General features: G+C 37.9%; 3 protein-coding genes across 4 annotated transcripts; all 3 read right to left on the bottom strand.

The window, feature by feature from the left end:
- Window positions 1–999: 999 nt before the first annotated feature.
- Window positions 1,000–9,526, bottom strand: tfe3b (transcription factor binding to IGHM enhancer 3b). 2 transcript variants are annotated; one of them, XM_059329614.1, is made up of 9 exons: window positions 9,152–9,526; window positions 7,063–7,288; window positions 6,757–6,981; window positions 6,231–6,326; window positions 5,268–5,379; window positions 5,119–5,175; window positions 4,845–4,920; window positions 4,112–4,277; window positions 1,000–3,226 (listed from the first exon to the last, which is right to left on the bottom strand). In XM_059329614.1, exons 2-9 carry the CDS (start codon window positions 7,252–7,254, stop codon window positions 2,771–2,773), a joined length of 1,380 nt encoding a protein of 459 aa, XP_059185597.1. In that variant the 5' UTR covers window positions 7,255–7,288; window positions 9,152–9,526; the 3' UTR covers window positions 1,000–2,770. The 2 variants fall into 2 exon arrangements, with proteins under 2 accessions (XP_059185597.1, XP_059185599.1); XM_059329616.1 differs by having other exon boundaries at window positions 4,112–4,259.
- A 559-nt stretch (window positions 9,527–10,085) lies between these two features.
- gnl3l (G protein nucleolar 3 like) lies at window positions 10,086–16,234 on the bottom strand. Its single transcript, XM_059329494.1, has 15 exons — window positions 16,135–16,234; window positions 16,006–16,049; window positions 14,467–14,574; window positions 14,251–14,367; window positions 14,064–14,147; window positions 13,422–13,557; window positions 13,189–13,292; window positions 12,935–13,079; window positions 12,755–12,842; window positions 12,502–12,679; window positions 12,270–12,412; window positions 12,050–12,186; window positions 10,805–10,965; window positions 10,533–10,704; window positions 10,086–10,178 (listed from the first exon to the last, which is right to left on the bottom strand). Exons 1-15 carry the CDS (start codon window positions 16,145–16,147, stop codon window positions 10,111–10,113), a joined length of 1,698 nt encoding a protein of 565 aa, XP_059185477.1. The 5' UTR covers window positions 16,148–16,234; the 3' UTR covers window positions 10,086–10,110.
- A 4,080-nt stretch (window positions 16,235–20,314) lies between these two features.
- LOC131968145 (blue-sensitive opsin-like) lies at window positions 20,315–24,856 on the bottom strand. Its single transcript, XM_059328887.1, has 5 exons — window positions 24,475–24,856; window positions 23,247–23,415; window positions 22,341–22,506; window positions 21,956–22,195; window positions 20,315–20,419 (listed from the first exon to the last, which is right to left on the bottom strand). The coding sequence occupies exons 1-5, from the start codon at window positions 24,851–24,853 to the stop codon at window positions 20,315–20,317; spliced, it is 1,059 nt and encodes a 352-aa protein (XP_059184870.1). The 5' UTR covers window positions 24,854–24,856.
- Window positions 24,857–26,150: the final 1,294 nt, after the last annotated feature.

Raw genomic sequence — 26,150 nt, 5'->3', positions numbered from 1 at the left:
CTACAACAGTGCTACAATTGGGAATTCATTCACACGCTGATGAACGCAGCATCGAGAGCCATTTGGGGTTTAGTATCTTGCTCAAGGATACTTCCCACCCAAATAATAAATAATGACTTAATCACCTAAAATAATGAGAAACTTTCATAATTGCTGTGTATCTCTTTAAAATTACTGTTTCTCTAAGTAACAACTTAGTATCTCAAAAAAGACTAAGTGACTTAAAATAAGAAGAAACTTTCTTGAAATAATAAGTGTCTCAAGATAATGAGGTAATCTCAAAATAATGAATTGTTGTATCTCAAAAGAATAAGTAAATAAAAATAAATAAATAAAAAAAATAAATTCATAAAATTACTTCGTTTCTCAAAATAATGACTTAAAATAATGAGAAATCCCATGAAGTAACGACTGCGTATCTCCAGAAAAATGACTCCTCTCAAAATAATGACCTAAAACAATGAGAAAATTTCACAAAATGACTGCATTTGCTAAATAATGACTAAGAAAACTGAGAAACTTTCATGAAATAATAACTCAAAAGAATGCTGCTAGTCATTCATTTCAGGTAAGTCAATATAAGTTTCTCATTATTTTGAGATACTATGTCATCTTTTTTTCATCGCATCCATCGCATCCTTCTCTCACCTAGCCTCTTTTCTTGTTCCCATGAGACCTCTGTGCTGCAGTCCTTTTGGCCTGCCTCTTCTGTCATCCTTTGGACTGTTTACTGGCCACGATGAGAGGGTGTAACCAGTGCGTTTGGTCGCTGTGCTCCTTCCTGTGTGGCTGTGAGCCCAGCACCCTGCAGCCTCTCCTGGATGTCACCCACCACTGTGACGTCTGCGGGTGTCTGGGTGTCCGCTGCTTCCTGTGCGACTGTCCCGTCTGCGACATCTGCCTTCAGGCCACAGAATGCCTGGACCTCTGCATGGAGATCTCTCAAATGCTTTACCACTAATGCAGCCCGCCAGCAAATAACCACATCCGGACACAAACCAATGGGAATCATTTATTTGTTAAAGTCTTTTCCGAAAGCCATCTCGTAGGGACAAGACACATATGCTACCTGTTTATGGTTAACAGTCAAAGTTAGCACTCAAGTATATGTCAAGGTAAGACATGGTTAATATTGTGGAGAGTGAAAAAAGCTGACCAAAGGTACTTAAGCTAAAGGAAACAGGAAAAACACAATTGGTAGCACTGAGTGGAGCTGTTAGCTCAAAAACAAGGAGAGGACATTTTAAAATCACTGTAATCATCAAACCGCCAAAATTAAAGATGTTTTTCTCTGCTGAATAGTTTAAAATCTATGTGTATCAGTCATTTTGAGGTTGTATTTGAGGGGAAAAAATCAGTGCGTCTGTGTTAAAAAAACAAAAACAACTACTCTTATGCAGGTACTTTTTCCAAACACACATTCATTAACTGTACATAAGGTCGCGTTAAGCGTCTGACAAATTAAAATGCCTTTCTATACTTTGTGGCTGTTTTATTGAATAATAATTGCATCGCAGGTTTCACACATCAAACAGTTATACCTTATCATTACAGATGTGAGGCTAGTGGTTGGTTTAAAAAGAAGGCCAGAGCCCTCTGAGTTCATACTACAATGAGTAACTATGCATTATCAGATATTCCACTTTTGATCATCCAAAAAAAAAAAAAAAAAAAAAAGAGGAAGAAGAAGAAGAAGCCACAATCTTGGTAGAACATGCTAATCAGTAAAATCACTCAGTGACCGCCGAGGTTATGTGACAAACAATCACTGACAACAGTTATTAGTCAGGAGCAACTACTTATCAAACTATTTAGGTATCAAAAAAAATAATGTAATGAACTACAGTACTATTGTAAAAAGATAAAATTGTTCTGCATTTCTTATACCGTCTTGCATTTCCATCGAGTGAATATATATTTAAAAATAAAACGCTGATTTGTAATTTGTAGCTACTCTGGAGGAAGTCCTGCTTTGGCTAACTAGCTGCAGCAGCAAAGTGATTTTCCATTGCTTTTAAGGTTTATTACAAATACATGCAACCTGGGCATTAGCTGTCCACTGTGTGTGATAGTAATAAAAACAGACAAAAGCTCTCATAAAATGCATAGACTGCCATAAAATAAGGTGCAATAAAATTGCTCAAAATAAAATATTCTTATATACAATATGCAGTAAATATTTCACAATGTGCCAATTCACCTTACAAAGATCCCTTCTGTAGCTGCTGGTGAAACAACATGGATGAGCATGCGACTCCTATTAACAAACCCTGATTCCAGTCAGTCGAGAAAAAAAAAACAATGAAAGAAAATAAACTGTATGTTGGCATCTCTTATTCAGTTTGTTATGCCAGTGTTGTTGTGAAAAACAATCCTCACAGCTTTCTTCCCTATAAATGAGCTCATAATATATTCAAGCAAACTTTATATCCCTCTTAAATCTCTGAAGAAAAACCTTAAAAACTATTTAAGAATGTATTATCTCTTAATGCTAAGTCCATGCCCCTATTATACAATATTCCATTTTTAATAAGATTGCATTTAAAATCCCAGACATAATCAGCTCCAAACAGGAACAATAATAATTAGGTCTGTATGGCAGAAAGAAATTAAAAACATACTTTCTCCAATGCTTTTATGTTAGTTTTGATCTTTATGTTAGCTAATTCAGTTCAGTTCTATAGTCCTATAAATAGACTCACATATAAGGATAGCCTTGCACCTCCTGACATTCTTGCCCATACAGTCTCTGAACGCCATGCAGGGATCATCACAAGTCTTCATCCATTTCAAGGCTGCTCCTGCGACTGCTGGTTTTAGAGGCACCTGGTGACAAAGGAGAGAACAGCGGCTCAGCCATCCTCTCTGGAGACAGGGTGCACCCGTCGTCCATAAGAATGTCTCCCAAGCCCACGTCGGGATAGAGTGCTGAGGCGGAGGCATCGTCCAGCTCGGCAAAGCTCAGGCTGCCCAGGTCCAGGGGGCTGCTGATGGTGACTCCTGCAGGAGAGTCTGAGGAGGGCGGAGACAAGAAGGAGGCTGGCAGAGGCTGTCCCATGCCTGCCACGCCCAAACTGAGGAGGGTTTGGGTGGAGAGTCCACCTGCGTTGGGAGGCAGAGAGGGGCCGCTCTGTGGGATCTGCTGTTGCTGCTGCTGCTGCTGCTGCTGCTGCATTGGAGAGGGATCAGGGCTCAGGCCGTGGAGACGGGCCTGCATTTCCAGTTCCTGAAAACCACAGCAGCATATTTACATTCAGATGATCTGGAATGACTGAAAATGTTACAACACCAGGAGCTGTTTATGTGTTTTGCATGTTAAAAGTATTTTCCCTGCTTAAGACAATCTAAAAATAAAGCATGGAATCTATATGCGTGTGTGTGTGTGTGTGTGTGTGTGTGTGTGTGTGTGTGACTGAGTGAGTGTGGGTGTGTCCAACACATATTTCGAGAGCCTTTCATCCGATCCAATTCACACTTCCAACAACATACTGCAGGTTTCGATGTGTAACGTTTGAATAATCACTTTCAGTTTTTTTATTTCAATGGGAGAAATGAAAGTGAGCCTAGATTATGTCCCTCTTTTGTCCCAGAGTTACCAAAGTAAATACTGGAACCATTTTTCACAGTATTTTCACATCTTACATGGACAGATGTCTTACATACTGACACAGAAATTCCATATTTCTGATGGAAAAATCAGGAGGAAGTTTGCTCAGTACCTTACTCTTACATGATTGGGCACACAGAGTGTTAGCATTATCCAAAGTCTCGTGAGATTGTGTCAAAGTGTCAAAATTATTATGTTATTATAATACATTTTTATTATGTATTATGTTATGTTCATAACACTTCCAAACGAGCGGTGGAAGAGGTGACCATGCCAATTTAGGAGATTGGAGTTATACACAATTTGAAGCTTGAAATGGGCCAATGAAATTACATTTTATGGACATGTACCTGACAAATTTGGTCCGATTTGGTCAATAAGTTGCGCTGTAGTGGCATCATCTAACTATTAAGGGAGCAAATTTGACTACCACAACTATTAAGGTGCTATTGTTTAAGGCTCAGATTTGACACCCTCACTTACAGCTGACTAACAAATACTGACCTGGATGCGTAACATTAAACTGTGGTTTGCATGCTCCAGCTTTTTCTGACGCATCTCGATATCCTTGGCTCTCTGTTGCTCCTTCTGCAACTTCCTGATGTAGTCCACGGAGGCCTTCAGTATGGTGCCCTTGTTCCATCGCATCTCGCTGACATCATTGTGATATCAGTAAACATATATTACAGAGGCAGTGAAGAAAAGAAACAAAAAGGAAACAAAGAAAAAACAGTTTGACTACAGTCAAGGGCTCAAATTGTAGAATCAAATACTAAACTTTAGTATATATTCATATTTTTTATTTAAAGGTGCTATATAAGTTAAGCTTTGGCAGTATTACAGTATACCAGGGTATTATGAAATCCTGATGGTAGGATTATCAATACCATCAAAAATACAGTCTATGTATTAAACTGATAGTCCTCCTGAGCTGAGAATTGAAGTCGCACTCCCTGTGTGCGTGTAATCTAAGGCTCTCCATACTTTGTTTTGGTAGAGAGGCCAGCTGCACATGCATGTGATTCCATTTTTCCGAAAGTGCTGCAGTTCTTAGAACTGTTAGCACTATTAGCGCTGCAAGCACTGCTAGCCCCTGCCATTTTGGCTCAGCCAGCTCCATGTTTGCTTGTGACGTCAGAGTACACAATCCCGTCCGTGACTCTGAATGTTGTATATAACACCTTTAAGTGATTCAGCAAAGAAAAATGTACGTCCTGAAAAATCTGACTGCACTTACGGGTCACTCGACTTGGGTATCAGAGTACCCAGCTCCTTTATACGGTCATTGATGTTGAATCTTCGCCTCCTTTCAACTGCAGATGAGCAACAACAACAAGCCACAGAGGTAAGAACAACAATCACTCATTAATAGGCAATCATAACTGTTTAATATACATGGTCATGAGCAGACAGAAGGGTTATCAATGGATTGTCAGAGTGGAAACAGGCAAAAAAGAGAATATCACATTCTTTCATATTCAACAGAGTGGCTGAATTAAAACTTGACTCACTGAGGTTATGGTTGTCTTTCTTCTGCCTTTCTTTCATAAGTGCTTTGGCATCTGCATCTGAAAGTTAAATCAATAGTGTCCGATATAATTAATTATTATCAAACTTAAAAAAAGGGTGTAGACATGTTTATAAAAGTAAGTAACTGTACCTGTAATTTCCCTTTTAATTTTTGGAAGATCAGCAGGGCAAGAGTTGCTGACAGTCAGAGTAGGTGCTGCCATTCCAGGGCTATTGTAAACATCCAACAGATTTCCTGGGAGCTACAGGAAATAGAACATAATATATGTAATAAATGGTCACTGATTACCATAAACACAGAGGCAAATATGTAAAAAGGAGGCGTTTCCCTTTTGATTTGCTGCTGCCCCTGTCCACAGCAGTACATTGCTCAGCTTGTGTGCTAGTACTCCTGTCTGCTTCTCAGAACTGGGGGTAGAACTCTAGGTAATACACTGACTACGTTTAAGTACCTCACACAACCCCACTTTGAAAAAATCCAAACTATTCCTTTAAGTTAAAAACAACAAAAATAAGGAACAATGCCACAAAAACATTCTAATCAACAGATTCCTGTTAAGGATAAAGCACATAATACAACCACGTATATAACAATCTTATATATTAAAACTGAATATTTATACATACTACTTATATATTAAAGCTTGCAATTACCTCAGAGTGCTTCTTTTTCTTGTCTTCCAGCAGCATCACCATAATCCTCATTTTTTGATTTGCAGGAAAAGTTTGGTGAGCTCTTTCTATCTGACGGTTTAGCTGTTAACCTGGCAGCTACAATGTACATTTTTATGAGTAAACTCCACTTGGTCTTGCTCCTCCCTGCCTTGTATCCTCTGATACTTTTACCCCGCCCAGGCAGCACTTTTGTGACGAATAGTAACTAAGTGCAAAAAGTATATATTTACTCCTACGACTTCAGAATTCCACACATAAGAGACCATCCATTCACAGAATAAACACTTCAGGTATAAAAAGTTCGACCTCAAATCCAGTGTTACCCTGTCACTGTACTTTTAAAGAAGAACCTGAAACTCTAGAGGAAACTTTGAAAAAGGAAGTATGCATGGTCAAATAAATACACTGTTATTCATACCGTGCTAGGCAACTGGAGACCTGAGTCAATCAACGTAATGATGTCGTCATTAAAACTGGATTCAAGACTAATGATGTCGTCGATCACATCGTCAATCTAGAAAGAGCAGATGAGAGAAAACACATAGTTTTAAGTATACTCAGCAATGACTGACACTTAGGATTCAAACCACTTGAAGTAAAAGAGGCCTCATTTAGAAGAGAGGACTGTGTGCAAGTGCTGCCATGATTAAACTGTACATGCAGAATTTAACATCTTAATGTGACAACAGGCCAACAAGGGTACGATGGCAGAATCAGGCATGCATCAGTGCAGTGGGACCTTCGGACGCATCATTGCAAAGCAAACAAAAAGTAATTAAGCTAAAAGTGAGCAGAAGGTTAGACATTTAACTTCTCCAAAATTCCACTGTAAGTTTGCAGGAAGGCAACTTTCGACAAGGTTGTGCAATCTGCTGTACCAGCAAAAAAAAAAACCCACACACAAGAAGTTAAACCACTGATATCAAAGCAGGAAACTCCCATACTTCCTCCTTGTTGGATCCGATGTTAAGCAGAGCCATCGGGCTGTTTGGGGCGCTGCTGGCAGTAGGAGCAACTTCAGGGGCAGAGCTGGACTGCAGCACAGGGGACACACCCATGGTCTGAGTAACTGCATTGTTGCCCAGAGTGGTGGAGAGGTACTGCTTCACCTGTTGTCTCTGTGCCTGCTGGATGTGGTACTTTGTGGGGTTCTCCAAATGGGTCTGCACCTGATCATTTAAAAAGTCAGTAAGGGCTCATGTTGACATAATCAAACACAAAAGATGAACATACAAACAGGATGCTCTTACTTTTAGCACCTCCACAGGCACCTGTGCTGGAGGGGGACGGGCAGCATTTGGGGGCAGTGTGACCGAGATGGCTGGCGTGGAGTCAGAGGCCCTGAGCTGAGAGGCAGAGGCCTGCTGCTGAGCCTCACGTCTCTCCTGCTCCTGGGCTTGTTCTCGCATCAGCTGCTGCCGCAGCAACACACGTGACGACATGGCTGAAGAGACTGATCCAGATGTAGGTATGGAGCTGGAAACAAACACAAGCCAAAGGGAGCATTATAGACAGTATTTTAAAGTATGTGATTGTATTGTGTTATTACACAACTCAATCCATAAAGCAGTTACAGGGAACTTTCATTTGGGCTGAGTTTTGTGGCACCTGTGGACAAACGCGAGTATGTCCATTGGCACCAGACTGCGGTTAGAAAACCTCTAATTTTACTGTTGCAGGGTCTGACAGTCTAAGATTTTCTTCTTATTATTATTTTTTTTATTTCTCTCTTCACCTACTGCAGACAATTCTTCAGGCCATGAATGCGGGGGAAAGAAATTACTGTTTTAATCATATAAAACTGATCACATCAGGGCCAACATAAATAAATTGAATTGTCCTCAACCAATACCACTGCCACTGATTTGGTCACTGTGTTGCACATACCAATAACCCCTTTTCTGATCCAAATAATTAACTGTTCTCTTGCTCCGGGGTGTGTAGATATAAACTTGTGCAAAAAAAGGTCCAATTTTATAAACATCGTAAGTACCAAACCGAAGTTCATTTAAAAAAATGTCACTGAGAGTTGTACGACAACTTTTAGATGTAATCAATTACAACATTTTAGTTCTAATCTACTGCTTTTTTAGGCCATGATGGCACATTTTGAAATGCAAATACTTTTGAGCTCTATAGTACCTGTACAGCCTCTCATCATCAGCTATATGCGATACAGATATACATGCAATTTGCCTCTTTCTGTTCCAAAGCCTTTCACTGCGATAGTGAACTTTTACATACATTGATTGCACGTTAACTGTTTATATCACCACACTTGACGTGACTTTTCGTTATTTGTATTTACTCATTATTCATCTCGTATTCACCCTCTGAGTAAAATGAATTAGTGCACTCAGTAAATTACCAAACCATATGTAGTCACACAATTCAAACCACTTCGTGATCATGTCTCATAGTATTGCTTCCTCCTGTGGGTTTTGAAGGTGTCTACATAACAGTGACATGAGCGTGTCATAAACATTAATGACACTTTGAAGTAACATTAATGCTCATGATACTTGTCATGTCATGTTTCTGACAGGCTTGTGTGACTGTTATGTAGACACCTTCAAAATAAAGTGTTACCATATATTGCTTAAGTCACAAAGGCATGTTAAAAAATTGCCTAAGTCATGTATTACATAATTTACACACAGTGGTATTACTATGCCAATAGCCATCCTTTTTGAGTGAAATGATCGATAAATGTAACACTTTTAGTGAAGTTTTTTGTGTTTCCTGCAAAACTTGAAAAAAATGAGTTAGGCGATTATTTTACCAGGGTGACGTTATGTACCTCTGTGCCTGAGCAGTGTTCGTTATCTCTATGTGGACGTTGCCTCTTATGTGAACCACACCGACACCATACCATAGAACTTCTGAAATACTACTTCGTGTGAAGTAGTATTCGTTTTTTATGACCATATACGTCTTTTAAGTAATATAAATAACATGGTTAGCCATCTTACTTTTAGCGGTTTTGGTAATCTCTATTCTTGGAGAGCTCTAATCCGTCATGACAGCAGAGTTCAGTTGACAGCTCAATGCTGCTAATGGGCCCACACCAACTAACGCTAAAGCTAGCGGGTTAGCTAACCTGAATATTTACACCGCCGACAGTTAGTGGCCTTCTGTTACCTAACAGTCGCCAGCTTGAAAATGGTTGGCTTTGTTTCATTAAAAACACAGATATACAAGCAGCGTCCAAAAACAGTCACATTACTGCAATAAAAATAGGAAGTTGCAGTTTAGCTAATCTAGCTACTTAGCACACGTTAGTTGCTAATGCTACATAGTATTAGCTGAATAACTCATTTTAGAGACATAAAAACGTACTGTGGCAATAGAGTGGTTTATCGTAATCACAGCCATAAATCTCCAAAGGCCTCCGGTTTCTTTGCCATCGTTAAAGTCCGTGAATAAAAGCTGGTCAACAGCGTGCAGCCGCGGCACTGAACAGTGTTGTTTATCTTGTCGGGCCGACGGACTGAGGTCATCCGACTCAGGTTACCCGGAACTTGTTGACTGATGTCAGGTTACTTGATTTTCACAAGCCTAAGGGAGGGACACCTCAGGTAAAATTATGAATACGATATATTTATAGACGTTATAAAGCAAAAGCAGTTTAAGTTAATCAGAAGTCAAATCAGTGCGACGTACAAATAGTGACTAAATATGGAAGTATCAGGGTCCCCCTGCAAACTACAGTATGTGAAAAAAAAATCTAGTTCAGAGATGGGCAACTGGAGGCCCGGGGGCTGCATACGGCCCGCACCCTCACTTGAAGTGGCCCGCAGTACAACTACATGCATGAGCATGAATTCTTAAAAGTGCAGTGAAAAATGCACAAAATTACTTCTTGCAATTAATGTTGGTCTGCTGTTCTTGCACTGAAGAAAAAAGAAATCAGTTTTTATTTGCTTCAAACCTTTTGTATTCCTTTTTATACTGTCATACATGCATTTGAGCATGAAATATGTTAAGTTACTGCACCGTTTACATATTTAAAATTGCAGTTTCATCATATCTGGTTAAGTGCCCGGTCTTATATGTGGCCCTATGGTAGTGTCGATGAAAGATTGTGGCTCCCTCCAGCATTTAAGTTGCCCATCCCTGATCTAGTTTGTACCAAAAGCAAAGTAGGAATAAAAATTACCTAGTGAAAGAGATTTTTTTTATGAGGACACAAAAGTAACATACGCTTTGTATGTGGATTGTATAAGTCACCATAATGTAGCTAATGTACACCAAAAGAAGACAAAACGCAATTAATGTTTTTTTTTTTATTATTATATTCAGCTGTCTGAAAATGAGAAGTCCATTGCAGCTGTCAATGTGTCCGAGAGTTTGGTGGCAATTTTGTCTGCAGAGAAAAAAAAAGAAAACTTTATCAAATTAATTTTGCATGATTAAACAATCAGTGTCAGGTATAGATACAAATAACAGTAGCTCTTAAAGGCAGATGAACAGAACCTTTTTGCAGAAATAGAAGTTTCTGTCCTATAAGGCCACATCTCAGGCCCACACATTAACGCTGGGAAGTAATACCCCACTATCAACTGATGAAGTCTATTGCCAAACCAACATTTTTTTTACCTTTCCTTAGATTAGGGTAAAACTTATTTTAAGAAACCGTAGCATAAACTCACCAAATTACAGGCTAAATATACTATACTAAAAGTATATAGTACTCAGTGTGATTAATATTTATACAAACCAGCTCTTTTCTGTTGCTTTTTCCTCTTCTTGCCGGCAGCCAGCAGAGCCTGACCCTGCTGGAGAGGATCTACACCCAAGATATCCCTCAAATCCGGAGCCCTGGATGCTGCATCCTTTGGTAAGTCAGTCTTTGTCTTCTGAGATTTTATCTCCACTGTCATTGGTCCAAACTATTTTGAGTAGGAAGGAAAGTTAAAGAAGACATTTTAAACATTTGCTCAATTTATTACATATGTTTAATTAGGTAAACATTGCACTTTCGTTTCCCACCTCTGGGTCCTGGCCATCCTCCATAGATTCAGTTTCGTCTTTACATTCTGGCTCTTCTATTGACCCCCCCACCAGCTCAGGAGACTCTTCACCCTGGCCCCCCTGTGTCATTCCAGTGGTTTCCATGCAAAATCCCATTTGGACATCAGGGCAAGATGACTCTGAAAGACAGCGGAAAGCAGATTCAACTTTTGAGCAGCCACTGCTTCTCTGGAGTGCTCTAACAATGAAAGCCAGACAATGTTGAAAGACCAACATAACCGTAGTTCACTCTTTGTGATTCTTATATAATCTTAAGTGTGTTTTATATCATTATGGAAGTATAACCCAAGTGTCCTTCTGTGATGCTATTCATTTTCACAAAGAAAAAATGTTCAAAGATCAGGTAAAGCACCAAGCACCTTTTAAGGTACATTTTAAAGCCTTTCCACCACCATGCAGATGTGGTAAATTACTATATATTTATATACAGTACAGTATTTACAGAATATTAGGGATGTCACAAGAAGCAATACTTGATTACCAAGGCGATGCCTAAATTCTGAAAAACATGGCAGTACTAATTTTTCTCCAGTGTCTCTCCATGCCACAGCGCATAAAGCTCCCTCTGCTCCCCTCTGCTAAAAGTCTGCTGGATGATCCAAGCTCTATGCGCTGCAGCATGGAGTAACAACAGACCGTGTTTCCCTTTCATTTCAGCCTGCATGCACGTTTCTTCAGCCTAACATTGTTGAAACACAGCAACTAATATTGACAGCAGGAACAACAAGTTAGCGTACTGTCAAGTCGCTACTTGCTCTAAATAACATGCAGAGCTTAAAGAGTGAAATCCAAAGAGAGTTACAGATGTAACTAAAGTCCCATTAATTCTTCCTGTCCATCAGAAGGGATGAAATAGAACCAGCATTACAGATGTAACTGTGGTTCTATGAATTCTGGGTGAACAGAGTTTATTGTCATCCAGGTATTTCATTTCTTTTCTAGTAGTCAAGAAGAATAAAATGCTATTTATTGTTTCGTTGTTTTTTTTACTGTGTGTACTAATTGGGTATGTAGAATTGTTAAATTTTACTTATGTTGGTATCGTATTTACGTTATGTTAGTGGTTCCCAAACTTTTTCTGCAGGTCCCCCTTTTATAAATATATAAAAAATATTTTTTATTTCCAGAGAAAGTATCCAGTGAAAACTGTTGACAGTGTGGCCTGGGAATTATATTCTAGATTTCACAAGAAGTAACCTTTACCTGCAAGAACCTCCTGATTTCCTTTTTCCAGCTCATCCCAGTCAAAAGCTTTACCCATCTCCGTAACAATCTCAGCACTGACGTGAGTGGGAAGCGTGTGCGTCTCTGGAGGGTGTGTGAAGTAGCTGATCCTTCCCCTAAATAACATAGCATGCTGAAATTAATAAAGTGCTAAAAACTTGTGATTTGTCAAACTTCCAAAGTCTGGATTTTTACCCACCCTGTCCAGTCCATTAGCACACTCTTTGCTGCTTTATCGGTGTCGGGCAGTCCTCCCTTTCTCAGTTTGCCTTGACGTCTAGCGAGCATCGCCAAGAACTCCAGAGCTGTGTGAAAGTCTGAAACTCCGTAGTGCTCCAGAATCTGTACATCCAGCAAAATGACTTTAATGGCAGCACACAAAAGACACAATTAAGCAACACAGAAAAAGTTGTACTGATGACAGGACAAACCTGCGCTTTGTTACAGCGTCGAAGGATGGCTTCGACAGGTGGAAGAGGATCGACAAGCTGTTCGATCTTCACACAGTTACGAAGAATCATCGCTGCATCGGTGGTTGAAGTTGCCATGACAATGCCAGGGCAGTCTAGAAGCTTAATGTGTTTGTCCAAATGAACCTCTTGAAGGCATCTGAAATCCATAAAACCCATCAAAAAGACTAGTAGGGGACAGGCAGGATTTCACAGGAGTTTATTGGATACTTACTTAGTGACACCAGGAGTGGCTCCGACATTACATGCTCGTGCCCGTTTCAAACTGTTGATCAAACTACTCTTTCCCACATTAGGAAAACCTATGAAACAAGAGTGGCAAAATGACCTCCCTTTCAATAGCCTCACCTTTAACACAGAAAGAGCCTGGTGTGTAGCTGGTTGTGGTGCTTACCTACAACGCCTACAGTGATGGCCGTCTTTATGTCCAGGTTGCGGCAGTAGTTGCCAAGAAGCTTCATCAAGCAGTCGGCACCGACACAAGCACTGGTGCTCAGAAGCTCTGTGGTGGCTTGTGTCACTGGCACGTTACTGCGTTTCTGTCCATGGCAAGAGACAGAGGGAAATATTGGAAATGTTGTTATTACATTGCTTTGATTATGTGAATCTCAATTTGTATTTTAGATGACTAAAATTTAAACTGCATACCAAGTTCTTGGACTGTTGCTGAGTTGATGCTTTGAAAGCTACTGTAGGAAACTCATTCCGAAGATATTTAATCCACTTTTCCACTATTTCCTTTGACACCAAATCTATGAACAAAGTAGAGGCATATAAGCCATGCATTGAACAGTTGACACAACAAATTAAACACTCGCTACTTTGGCAACTATAGAGAATCCCTTAAAGATCAACTTTATACATTTATTCAGGTAACTTACCAATTTTATTAAGCACTAAAACTATCTTCTTGTTTGTTCCACTTTGAATGACTGCCTGCTCCACCTGAGGACATCTGCAGCCAAGAGGGTCACGTGCATCCAAAACCTCCAAAATCACATCTGAGGCCTCAACTACCTTTGAAAACATTTTTTTTAAAATACAGTGTTAATGTTTGAAAGTCCATTTCACCCTGTTCAGTTAAGCTTCTACCACAGTTGGAGAAACAGCAGGATTTGGGGGGCAGATAATCTAAACCAGTTTGTGTGTGTGGTTGCTTGTATACAAGCGTATTGTAGTGTGTAGTAAAGTAATACACTGACTATGGATCTGTACCTCCTACAACCCCATTTGAAAAAATCCTAACTTACTAACTTAACACCAATATTCAGTGACTTTTACCTACTTTTCAAAAGTTTAAGAGATAGAATGACCCCATATATATATATATATATATATATATATATAGGGTTTTTTTTTTTACACATTGAAGCGTTGCACACAGATTGTTATACATACTGCAGAAAGAAAATGGGAGTTGTGAAAAAGGGTTAGGGAAAACGTGCAGGTGAAGATGCACTTAAAATTGCAATTCATCTAAATGAGCCGGATTGTAGTGTGTGTGTATATGGACTGCTGCTTACCTTTTTAAATTCTCTGTAATATGCCTTTCTTGAGTTCTCATTTTCAAAATTAACATTCTTCTCCAAACTCTGCATCTCCATCTCCTGTGTGAAAACAAAGAAGAATAGAAATCAATACAGTTGCAATTTGCATTTTATGCAGTTATTCTTAATGCAGTTCATTTCCACTAAACATTATGACATTAACCTTCTGCTCAAAGTCTCTTTGTCGCTGTAGGATGTCACTCTGAAAGCTTTGCAAGTTCCTCCTCTTCATCAGCTCTCGTTCTCTAGAGATTTTCTGCCTGTCCTGGAGGTCCTGGAGCTAATTAGGAAATATACAAATTTAGAGATTGGTTTACTTCAAGAAATTTCAGCAGCTTAACATCAAATATAAGTACTGGAAGGACTTTCAAATGTTCACCCTTTGCTGCCGGATTTCCTCTGGTTTTCTGTTTTTGCCATGCTGCGTAGAGGACTGATCTGATTTATTTGTCTTCCCTGAAGCATCATTCTTCTGTCCATCTTTATTCTGCAGGCAGAAAAACAGTCAATATATGTTGGAAAAATAATATATATTTTCTCTTAGCTCATTATAAAGGCATCCCAAGAAACCTAGAATGCTAAACATTCAATGTTTAAGTCGTGTCTCTACAGTGACATATGACACGGGAGAATACTGTCAAAAACACTTTTCTCACAAATTTGAGTTGGAATTTGTTTTCCAGCCCTCAATCATTTTTACAAACTCAGAGCAAAATGAGAAGCAGTTTTTCAGCTGTGTTCTGCGGTCATAATCGATTTAAACTGTGTCGTTGTTAGTCAATAGTATGTTAGGCTGATATTCTCTGATCCAGTTCCAACAGTGCTACTCTGTCAGCTAACCTTCTTTTTCTATTGTGAAGAACAGCTTTACTAAAGCAACATGTTGCCTTTTAATTCCACCTTGTTATAGAGTTTATTGTGTGCTTGACACTTAACAGGAACCTGTTTCTATTTGAATCTGCACACATTTTGATGCTAAGCTTCCATTTTTTTTAACCAGTAACTGATTTATTCTCTTCTTATTGACTCTAGCTGTTGCTTAGAAGGATCTTTGCCATTTTCTGCCTTTCATTTGGCAGTCTGGTTGAACCATTGTACAGGGTTACTTGTACAAAGCATACCTGCCATTTGTAAAGTATTTCAAAAGTATTTTCTTCAACCTAAAAGCCTGTCAAAATGACAAAATATGTGCCTCAATCCAGAACACATACTTTTTCTATGTGATACATATTGCAACTGCCCTTACAAACTACCCACATGCATGCAGTACGCATACAACTGGAACATACTAATTGATCATAACATTGCCTCTGAACTTGGACCCTCTTGCTCAGGGGATTATGGATCAGCACAGTCAGAAAGGCATGTTGGCTTGTATACTACAAAATGTATCTGAATGCGGTGAGACATCCTGGTTTATTTGGCTAACTTCATTTAACAGACGATATATTGGAACACAATACCTTTTTTCTGACACAGTAACTGGCTTTGTATGGGTATTTAGTCCTCTCAGCCCCCTGACTGCACCCAATCAAACTTTTAAGCATTTGGGTATCTCATTGCCAACCATCGTATGCTTGGCTGGCAGTATCTCATATAAACACTGTACAGTTGTTTGGTTTGTTAATAGATACATGCACAGACATTGAAGCGGCTGCATGCTAATTTTACACCCTTGTATGGTGATGAAAGTAGTTGAGACAGTATATTAGCCAAACTTGCAGGTACTTGGCAGTCTGAGCAGGGTTTATTGCTCAGCATCCATTACAGTATGCCATAACACTGAGCTGGGTTGTCCTGACATCAGTCTATGACATTACCTTAAAGGTAAAGGCTCAACTACACCGTAGATTAGGACTAACATTAGCAACAGCACTAAAAGTTAGCAAGCAAGATACATTTGCGGCGTAGCCCTTACCTTAAATTTTCCGAGGAAGCCGAGGCGTTTGGCTCGTTTTTGTTCTGTAAAATATAAAAACGACACAATACATTTAAAACAACTATTAAGTAAGTGAATACATTTAGTCAATGCCGATAAAATACGTACTTGCTTTGGACATGACTTCACGTGTGTGGCAAGAGGGCAGACATGCGCACACTGTGACGTAACCCACAACATCCGGATGACTGTCAAAATAAAAGAGCCCTCTCAAACGACGTAGTTCCATCGATTGCTTAGCGTTGTTCCAAGTGGCCAGGAGGCAAAGGAAAACATAATTTGGTAAAGGTGTTTAAGGGTTACCTTTAGTATTTTGTTACTTTGCACAAAATATATTATAGTTTATTAAAAAAAACACTTTGTACATTGTATTATGTTTTTCAAAGCATTCCAACTTTTTTGGAATCAGAGTTGTATATGAATCCATGGTGATTTCAGGGGATCACCACAAATTAATTGGCTTTATTCTTTGGGGACCTTGAATATCTTTACCATATTTCATGTTAATCCATTTGATAATATATGTTAAACATGTCAGCCTCATAATCAATAATGGAGAGTGGCCCTAAGAGCAATTAATTGCAACTTTAGTATGCAATTAGTCAAAACATAAGAAAATTATCAAAACACCATCACCAATTTGACCTTACACTTGGAGCATTTAGGGGGAAAATGCTGCAACAAATAACACATTATAGAGGAATAGTGAAAAGGTGAAAAGATGCCTGTGTGGAGCAATACTTAAGAAGTGTGCTTTGACAGGAGTGCAGCTGAACCTTAAGGAGCTGGAGTGAGCTGAGCCATACTGATCGGTACTTTTACTTTCTCTTGAAAGGAGGGTGATTTGATAGTTGTTGTTGTTCAACTTAACCGTGGTTCATAGTCTATGTTTAATCTGGTGCGACATTCTTTTTTGAAAAAAGCTTTTTTTCTGTTCATCTTTTTGAATTGAAATCCAAATTTTTGAAGATACACTCGAGTTTCCCAGGTTATATTTATTATTTGTATTGTTACTTAGCTAATTCCCTGGACTCTTTTGGGGAAATGTAACAGAATATGTTGGGGTCCCTGGTTCCATTCTGGGTTTTGGCAGAAACTGTCTGTGGGTAAGACATTGCAACAAAAGTCAGAGCTGTCGACTCATCTCTGCATTGAATGTCCTACATGTGTTTACATAGGCTTCATAATTAATGTCATATAGATGATCGGTCCTCTTCCATGTTCTTCTATGTTTACTCCCAACACATCCATGTTGGGGACAAATCCCCTGCTGAATAAATACAGGCTGTACTGAGTCTTCAATGTGTATGTTCATCCTTCGGTGCATGACACACCTCTAAATGCTCTCTAATGCTCTCCCAACTGAGCTATTTCGGCACAAAATGTGGTACAATGGTGACAGAAAAAAAGAAGAAAAAAGTGAGAGTGAAAATAATACCGAAGAGGAAAACACTGTTATCTTTTGTGAATAGGGTGCTTCCTGTTTTGTTGACTAGTTTTTTTGCACAGAAGGACCAACATACATATTAAAGACTCAGTACAGCCCTCAACCTATCTTATCCAAACAAATAAAGACATCGAATGATAATGGGCACGATATCCATATGGCTGAGGGTTACAATACCCAAATGTAGTCTTGATATTGGTAACAGTGATATACAGTCTATTGTATTCAGCATTTATTACAGCCTACTAATAACATTACATATTTAACAGATAATCCAGATAATTGGATATCCAGTCAAAGAGCACCAGTCATTTACAGCTGGATTGGCAACTTCAGGTGTCAGGTGTGAGAGTGGAATTGGAGTTGAGAGACGACATTTACCACACTGGATTGTTTCAGAAGAAATCAGCATTAAATAGCCTTTTTAAACTTTTACACAACACTAGCCCTTAAGTAGAGTTTTTTGGTCATTTGATGAACAAAAGCCCAATATTCACTGTCCTTTAAGCTCTGGTTTGGTCACCACCAACTCCTGAACCAAGTCTTTAGCACCAACGTGTGCATTTCTTTGGCGTTGATACCTTTTCTGTCTGTGCTTAAGTGCTGGTCAGTTAGTGAGTGGATTTACTAGTTTATTCTCACTGATAGTGATGGCAAAAAATCCAGTTCAGAGGGTAGCAGATTTTCTTGAACTTTGCTGTGGCCACCAAGACGAAACCATTGTTGAAGACTGATAAGACGACCACAACGAACATCCAGGCTGTTGAAACATTAAAAACCCATCATGGAGCAATGTGATAATTGGGACCTCAAATCGATATGGAAGACAAAAAGCAATCTCAGATTTAGTCTCATAATTTAGAATCTCATGTGGTCCACATTAATATTTTGTAAGGTCTAAAAAGCACTACCCTTTTTGAGACGGCACATATTTATATATTTATTGTTAAATACTGTATGTAATGAGAATGAAACAACATAACTTTTAAAATCAGATTGTAGTTAAAGCACAAAAAAGCATTCAAGCATTCTTTGTGATTCTGAATAAGTCATGGAATGGATCTAAAAAATATCTAACAGAACTGCATATATTCACATTAGCCAAACTTCTACATTTGATAAAGCTCAGTCGCTGGCAAAGAGACAACACTAATCTTTCATTCATGTTATTATATATAGTACAGTACTAGGAAGTCAACCATGTCATTTTAAGTGACGTACATAACTTAAATTCTGTAACAACATCACGTTTTACGTCATGTCCATAATTACTGTAGTATACTAGAAGAATACGTTTTTTTGTTGTTTTTTAAAATGTTTTTTTCTTTAGTTTGTCATCCATCTTTACATTACATTATCGTATAACGATTAAAAAGTTCAAGGCCTGCACAATTTAGAAAAAATATCTAATTGCAAATATTTTGTGTGAAAATGAATCATCATTTTTGCAGTATTATTCTAATTTTCATTGAAAAACGTATGTATTTAGTAAGATTTTGGATGCAATACTTAAGGTGGGAATACAGGGTGATGTGGCGCCATCTGTAGGCTGAATGTTCCCTTACATTACATTACATTATATTACATTATATTACATGTCATTTAGCAGGCGCTTTTGTCCAAAGCGACTTACAATAAGTGCATTCAACCTGAAGGTACTAGACATAGACCACAGGTCATCCCCTTGACATCTTTTTCACACTGACAATAAATTGTGTGCTGATAAATTAATAGATTGATAATGTGGAAGAAAATAATGCATTTTTTAAACATTTTTGACAGACAGACAGACAGTCAGATGAACATATGGGGTTCAAAGTGTCAGTATATGTAGTGGAACTGTTTTTAAGTTATAATTGTCTCTCTGAAATAGTAATATGTTCTGCATATTATGTACACTGTCGGTAATTGTTTTTAAAGATATAAGAAATAGCATGAAAAGTTGTATGTCAATTGATTATTGATTCTCTGTTAGACTCAAGGTTGTATTTAATCATGTGAATCCTGGTACAACAAATACAGTACAACTATATTCACAATGATTTTTAATTCACTATAATATCTTGCAAAGTGAAATTGGGTAATACCTACCATCTGTTTCCAATGACCAGTTAAACATCTTCATTTATTGTGAGAAAAAACATATTTATAACAGAAAATAACACAAAAATAATAAACATTTTTGTCATGCACATCTGGAATGAACAGCCTGGAGACACAAATAATGACTTCATCACTTTATTCATTTTTATTCACATTTATTTGTTTTTTGCCTTGTTTATATATATTTTTTTCTTCTTGCATCTAACTCTTTATCTGTTAGAAAATTCCTTTCTCATCAGATTGGTACATTCAGTGTTATTTACAATTAGGGTTGCAAAATTCTGGGAATTTTCAAAGTTGGAAACTTTGGTTGGCCCTTAACAGGGAACTTAAATATAGTTATAGTTATATATATTCATATAGTCATTTTAAGTAATTTTTGAATGGGTGGGTTGGGGGGGATGAGTAATTTTTAACTCAACATTCATGTTTTGTTGTTCAATGAAATAATTGATGTTCAATAAAATAATTAAAACTTGATAGAAGTCTTCTTACAATTAATGTTGAAATGTCATCTTTTTTAATTGCATGGATATCTGCATATGACAAAACAACATGTTTATATTTTATAAAGTTATAACCATATGATAACGTTTAATTGAATTACCCCAAATTTCCATTTTATTCCCATACATTTCCATAATTTCCATTGAAAGTTTCCGATTTGGAATATTTCCAAAACACCCCTTTGCAACCCTATTTACAATATGTAAGTCATCAATATGAGCCGTGAACAACCTATGCAGGTCCGACTTTAGAGACTTCAGTAACTGATTGACTTGTGGAGGACTCCTCATCATCACCAGCACTCATCCCCAGCATCGTCCTTATACAAGAGCGGAACTGAAATCAACACAGGCACATTGGTGAGGGAACTCATTTTTCATTAGAAATTAACTTTGCAGGTAAACTGTCCTTGGAGAAACATACTGTAACAATATATCTTGAGACTTAGTTAGTTAGTGTGTACAAGAAGTGGACACAGCCACAGTGACATCACCTATTGGTTTGTGGACTACCTTTCTGAATATCTTGAGATTGGCTTTGGGTTTTTTGGAACCAGCACATGCGCAGGACATATCAGGCAGTCAAAAGGACACTATGAACATGGATGTATTATACAACTGGATGCAGCACTGTTCAGCCTTGTGTAATTTTTGACCATGGCAGCTCTAGGGCTGGTTTGGAGCTGGTGTCTAATCTTGAAACGGTCTTCGCTTTTCAACTGCCAAAGAACCGGCTCTCCGCCAGGAAACTGGTTCCGGAGCGACACTAAGTCTTTGCAGGTCTTGAACTGGAGGCGGGATTATCGTGACCAGCAAGACCAACTGAAATGTGTATAATTCTTTTTATTTTATTTATTTAACTGCAGTGTGATTGATATGGGTTAGCATCAGCAGGCTCGCATTAGCTTACACCAAGGTCTTACATTAACATCTTATGTTCACTGATAATAAGAACGTAATTGCCATCCATAGCATTTAAGACGAGCAGCACAATGTGTTGTACCAGTTGTGTTTGGATGACCATGTAGGCTTGCAAAGCTATGAGCAAGATTATAAAAGAGAAGATGTAATCCGCCATTGTTGTTATTTTGCTTGCTGAGAGAGAGGAAACGTATACAGACGTATACAGTGACAAAATGACGCTGCTCTAGAGCCTGTGGAAAACCAAATAGGTTCCTAGACGGTTTGCAAGTTGAACCAACTGCAAACTAGCACCAGCACCAGCAAAACAAATAGGTTTGCGTTGGTAGAAAATGGGAAGCACACAATTTTTCTTGGTGGACACTTGTGGTACTGCATCAAAAATACCCTAAAAGCATTCTCCCCATAGAGCACCGTTATAAAAGAGATGTATAATATATCCTTAAAATAAATCAGTGGCTACGATGCTAATGTGAGTGTCTGAAGAAGAATCAGGGAGTGCTACACTAGGTCAGAGAAATAATATTGGATTTCAAGGATGAAGAAAAAAGTCAAGAATGAATAAAAAGCAATGACTGTCCTTAGTAAAACAAACAGTATGTAGTGTTAGCAACCTGTCAACCCTGCTTTATCTTCTATTTTACTGTAAATGGAACCGTAATTTACCAAATGAACATCATGCTGTATTGAAGAAGACTTGAATCTAGTGATTGAGACCATAAACCTACTAGGTAAATGTTGACTGATGTAATAAATCAAATGAAAAATAGGGTAATTTTGTCATTGACTTTGATACAATCTGACTTCTTTTTGCCCCCTGCTGGTCATTAGAAAGAATGCAGGTTTAAGGCACTTTTCCATTGGATTTTACATTAGAGTGAATTATCAGGCTGTTCTCATCAATGACTTGTACTTGTTGTAGTTGTTATGAAAAGTAATGCACTGGACGAACCTGTTTATTGAGGAGGATGTAGATAACAGGGTTGTAGACTGTGGAGGCTTTAGACAGACAGGAGGGGATTGTCGCCAGTCTCAGGTCAAATGGTTGGCCACGATTGTTGACAGTCCAAAGAGCGAAGGAGGCGTAGGGCATCCAGCACACCAGGAAACCAAACACCATGACCACCACCATCCTGGTCACCTCCTTCTCTGCTTTCTGGGTGGAGGCCGACTCTGCTTGGAGCTTCGCTGCCTGTAGATGGAGAATAAAAGTGGTTGGTCTGATGGAAGCAAAGACACCCACACATGTCTATGAAATCTGTGACAATATTGATCTTTTTCTTTCTTTGCAAAAGTACATTCTATCAACCTAAATCGGAAAAAGACACAGTGCCTACCGATTTCAGCACAAGAAGCAGCTGTGAGTAGCAGAAAATGATGGTAGCGAAAGGGACAGCGAAGCAGAAGCAGAAGAGGAACATCACATAGGACTCATTGTTAAACTTGTTGTTGGTGGTGTACCAGTCTGGTCCACAGGAGCACTGCATGCCCTCTGGGATATACCTGGAGAGGCAGACGATGAATCAGTATACTTAAACATGGATACTGTAGATCTTTGTGTGGTGGTTTTATGTCTCTTTGTTTGGAGTTATCAGGTAAAAAATTATACTCAGTATCCTTACAAGAGCTCTTTTTAAAGAGAGAAAAGGAAAAGTCAGGTGCAGAAGGATTTATCTACATTGTATGCAAGCGATGAGATGCACAGAAATCTAAATGGTGTTCACCCTTATGTTTAAGACTTAAGAACAAGTGAAGTAAAATTTTGGTGGATAGATTCACTCTAAACATAAGGAACATATTGTGTGTTATATGTAAGTGTTTAAATTTGATGTAGAAATTAAAACATACCTAAGAAAAAAAAACTGTTTAGTCTTACTTAGAACATAGAGAAGTGGGGCACTTCAGCCTCTTGTGGCCAAAATGATTCCTTTATTTATTTTTTAATTTGAAACAGGTGGATGGATGCACTCTAAACATAAGGAACATATTGTGCACTTGAGCCTGTTGTGGCCAAAATGAATATTTTAACAATAAACACTTGGAAAATTAAGGAACTAAGGAGTATAGATTATCCTTATTTATACATTATTTTTCACCTGTTCTTAAGATATAAACACAGAAGAGAAGAAAAAAAAGAGAAGACTTAGAAAATGGATAACCAGAATTATTTTCCTCACTAGCCTCTCAGGTCTTCCGTACTATTGCTATACCAACTATTAAAGGTAAAGGTGGTATGTACTGACCTACTCCATCCAACCAGAGGAGGGACAGATGCTATCAAAGCAAAGACCCAAGTCATCGCACAGCAAGCTATAGCATGGTGAGGTTTGAAGGAGAAGTTTCCGATTGGCTTGCAGACAACAAGCCATCTCTCAAATGCAACCACAGCAAGAGACCACAGGCTGACCATACCTGGAACGAGACAGAAAGGATAAAAGACTTATACTGATGTCAGCTCTGACAAAATATTGCTTTATTGATTCCCATGTGGGAAATTCAGGAGAATAAAGTTGGAAGAGTGCTGTTTGCAACAGGCTGCCGACCTCTCCTGTGCCCGGCTCATGTGTAACAATAACAATTTGTGGTAGTTATTTTGTGTCTCTGTGGGGATTTTTGTGTCTCTTTGTAGTTTTTTTGAATCTCATAGTTGTTTTGGGTATCTTTGAGGCTGGTTTGTGTGTCTTTGTAGTTATTTTGTGTCACTTTTTTGTAGCACGTTTTTTGCTATTGTGCATCGTTTTGTAGCAGTTCGTGTCTCTTTGTGACACTTTTGCTTTCTTCTTTGTGGTCATTTTGTGTCTCCTTATAATTGTTGATAATGATTTTGATTATTATGAAGAAATCCATGGAAAATGGCTACATATCAGCTCTTAAATTAAACTCCTATGAGCTATTTTTGTTGTTATCATTATATTTGTCCAAACAAATGTACCTTTAGTTGTACCAGGCATTAAAATTAACAAGAAATTGAAGAAAACAATGGTCTAATATTTTTTCCATGACTGTATATGTTCAGCACAAGCTAAGACTGTAACTGCAGTTTTTGTATGTACATGATGGAGAAATTGAAGTTACAAAGTGTTGTTTCTGGTAAATATCTAACATGTTATTTCTCCAATAGGCTACAGCTACTGCTTTTCTCGTGTATATTTTTTCATATTAGAAAAATGACCTTGATGCTGATGGCTAAACCCCATAGCTTTCCATAATAGATTGTTTTGTCATTCTATGAGGTGATATTTGAAGCTGTTTTGTCAGTGTGCCAGTTCAGCGAAGACTTGCAGTTTTAATATTGTTGGGCTCTCTAAACAATAACCACAGGTGGAAATACAGCATTAATCACAGCATGCTTAAATATTGCCTTTATGGTAATATACTGTGATATAAACAATTTCCTGTATTAAATACACTTTTTTTACTTTATAGTATTTATATATATGTTATATATTTATAATTTGTTAAAATCCTTACCACCAAGAGTTGCTACAAATCCTTCAATCTTGCACCCCAGTGGACCGGCAATCATGTATCTGAAGGCGAAGCAGTAGAAGCAGGTGAAGGAGCCCACACAGGAGACAAGGAGGTTCGCCACAGCCAAGTTCACCAGGATGTAGTTCAGATGGGACCGGAGCTTCTTGTATTGAACAGTACATGCAATAGTGAGCGTATTAATGAAGGTACCAGCCACGAACAGGAAAAACATGAATGCTGACATGGAATAAAAGATTCCCAGGCTCCCAAGATGATCTTGGGGAACCAGGAACGGGCTGAGGGATGTGATGTTGTTGGTGTCCAGAGGGATGGGAATCCAGAAGTCGTCTGGGAGCTCTACTTGGTAGTTTCCCCTCATTTTCTTCAAGATTTTAAAATGGTATTATTGTATAAAACTACAAATACTTATTTTAAACAGCACTGATACACTTGCTGTATTGCCTTCCTCTAATGCCGTGACGGGCGTTAAAGCCACATTTATAGGAACCTTGAATATTACTCAGGCTCAGCTTAATTGGCTCAAGGAGAGGCTTTAAAGCTTTGGTGGGCAGACCACACATAACTATACTTGTAAACATGCACACACACTCCCATAATAACATGCACCAGCTCTGAGCAAGGATCATCTCATTATACCCCAATGTAAGAGGCCTGCGTTTGTGCACTACATAATCTGATCATCAAGGAAGTTCAGGGGTCCTTCAGTAATCCAGGTGATACTGGTTTATGTTAACATAATTTTCAAAGAAGAGCGAGTTAGTTAACCTGGAAAGGGGAAATTTAGACTGACAGCTCACCCAGAAACCAAATAATGTGACAGGAGGTGACACTTTTGCAACATGAGAGCATGTTTCAACTAATACATATACATTTTTTAAGAATCTGTTGATTTAATTAAATAGGAAAAAGTATTTTCAAAATACATTTCATATTATTTTTGTCAGAATCATTGGTCACACTTTCTATGAAGCCTATACATTTATATAATATAATATAATATAATATGATATGATATGATATGATATGATATGATATGATATAATATAATATAATATAATACAATACAATACAATACAATACAATACAATACAATATAATATAATATAATATAATATAATATAATATGACATGACATGACATAATGTGATATGATATAATATAATATAATATAACATGATATGATATGATATGATATGATATGATATAATAATAATGCATTATGGGGTTAGGATTAGCCTAGCCCTATAATAATCACACTATAATACATTATAAAAGTGGTTATAATACATTATAAAAAACATTTTAACTATGAGAAAGATATTATGATTCTTGCAAAAGAAAGTCAGTGAGTAAATGAAAACTATAAATGATTATGATATGTGACCTTATAACTCATTATAAACTCCTTTATAATGTGCTTCAATTGTTTTTATAAAGCATTATGAATATTTATGGATGACTATAACTAAATTTATTTATTTATTTTGTTATGCTACACTACCATTTTTCTTCTTTGTTGCTGTTGCTATTATTGCCCAATTGATGCTTGCCACACCTGCTTTTGTTTGTTTTAAACTAAATGGAAAAAAAAATAAAAAATCGATCACAAAAAAAAATCCTATAATGATACCATGCTCTTGCATGTTGAGTGTGGT

Source organism: Centropristis striata, chromosome 3 (assembly GCF_030273125.1).
Source record: "Centropristis striata isolate RG_2023a ecotype Rhode Island chromosome 3, C.striata_1.0, whole genome shotgun sequence".
Lineage (NCBI taxonomy): Eukaryota > Metazoa > Chordata > Actinopteri > Perciformes > Serranidae > Centropristis > Centropristis striata.
The sequence above is the reverse complement of the archived record's forward strand: the minus strand, read 5'-3'. Positions and strand labels throughout refer to the sequence as shown.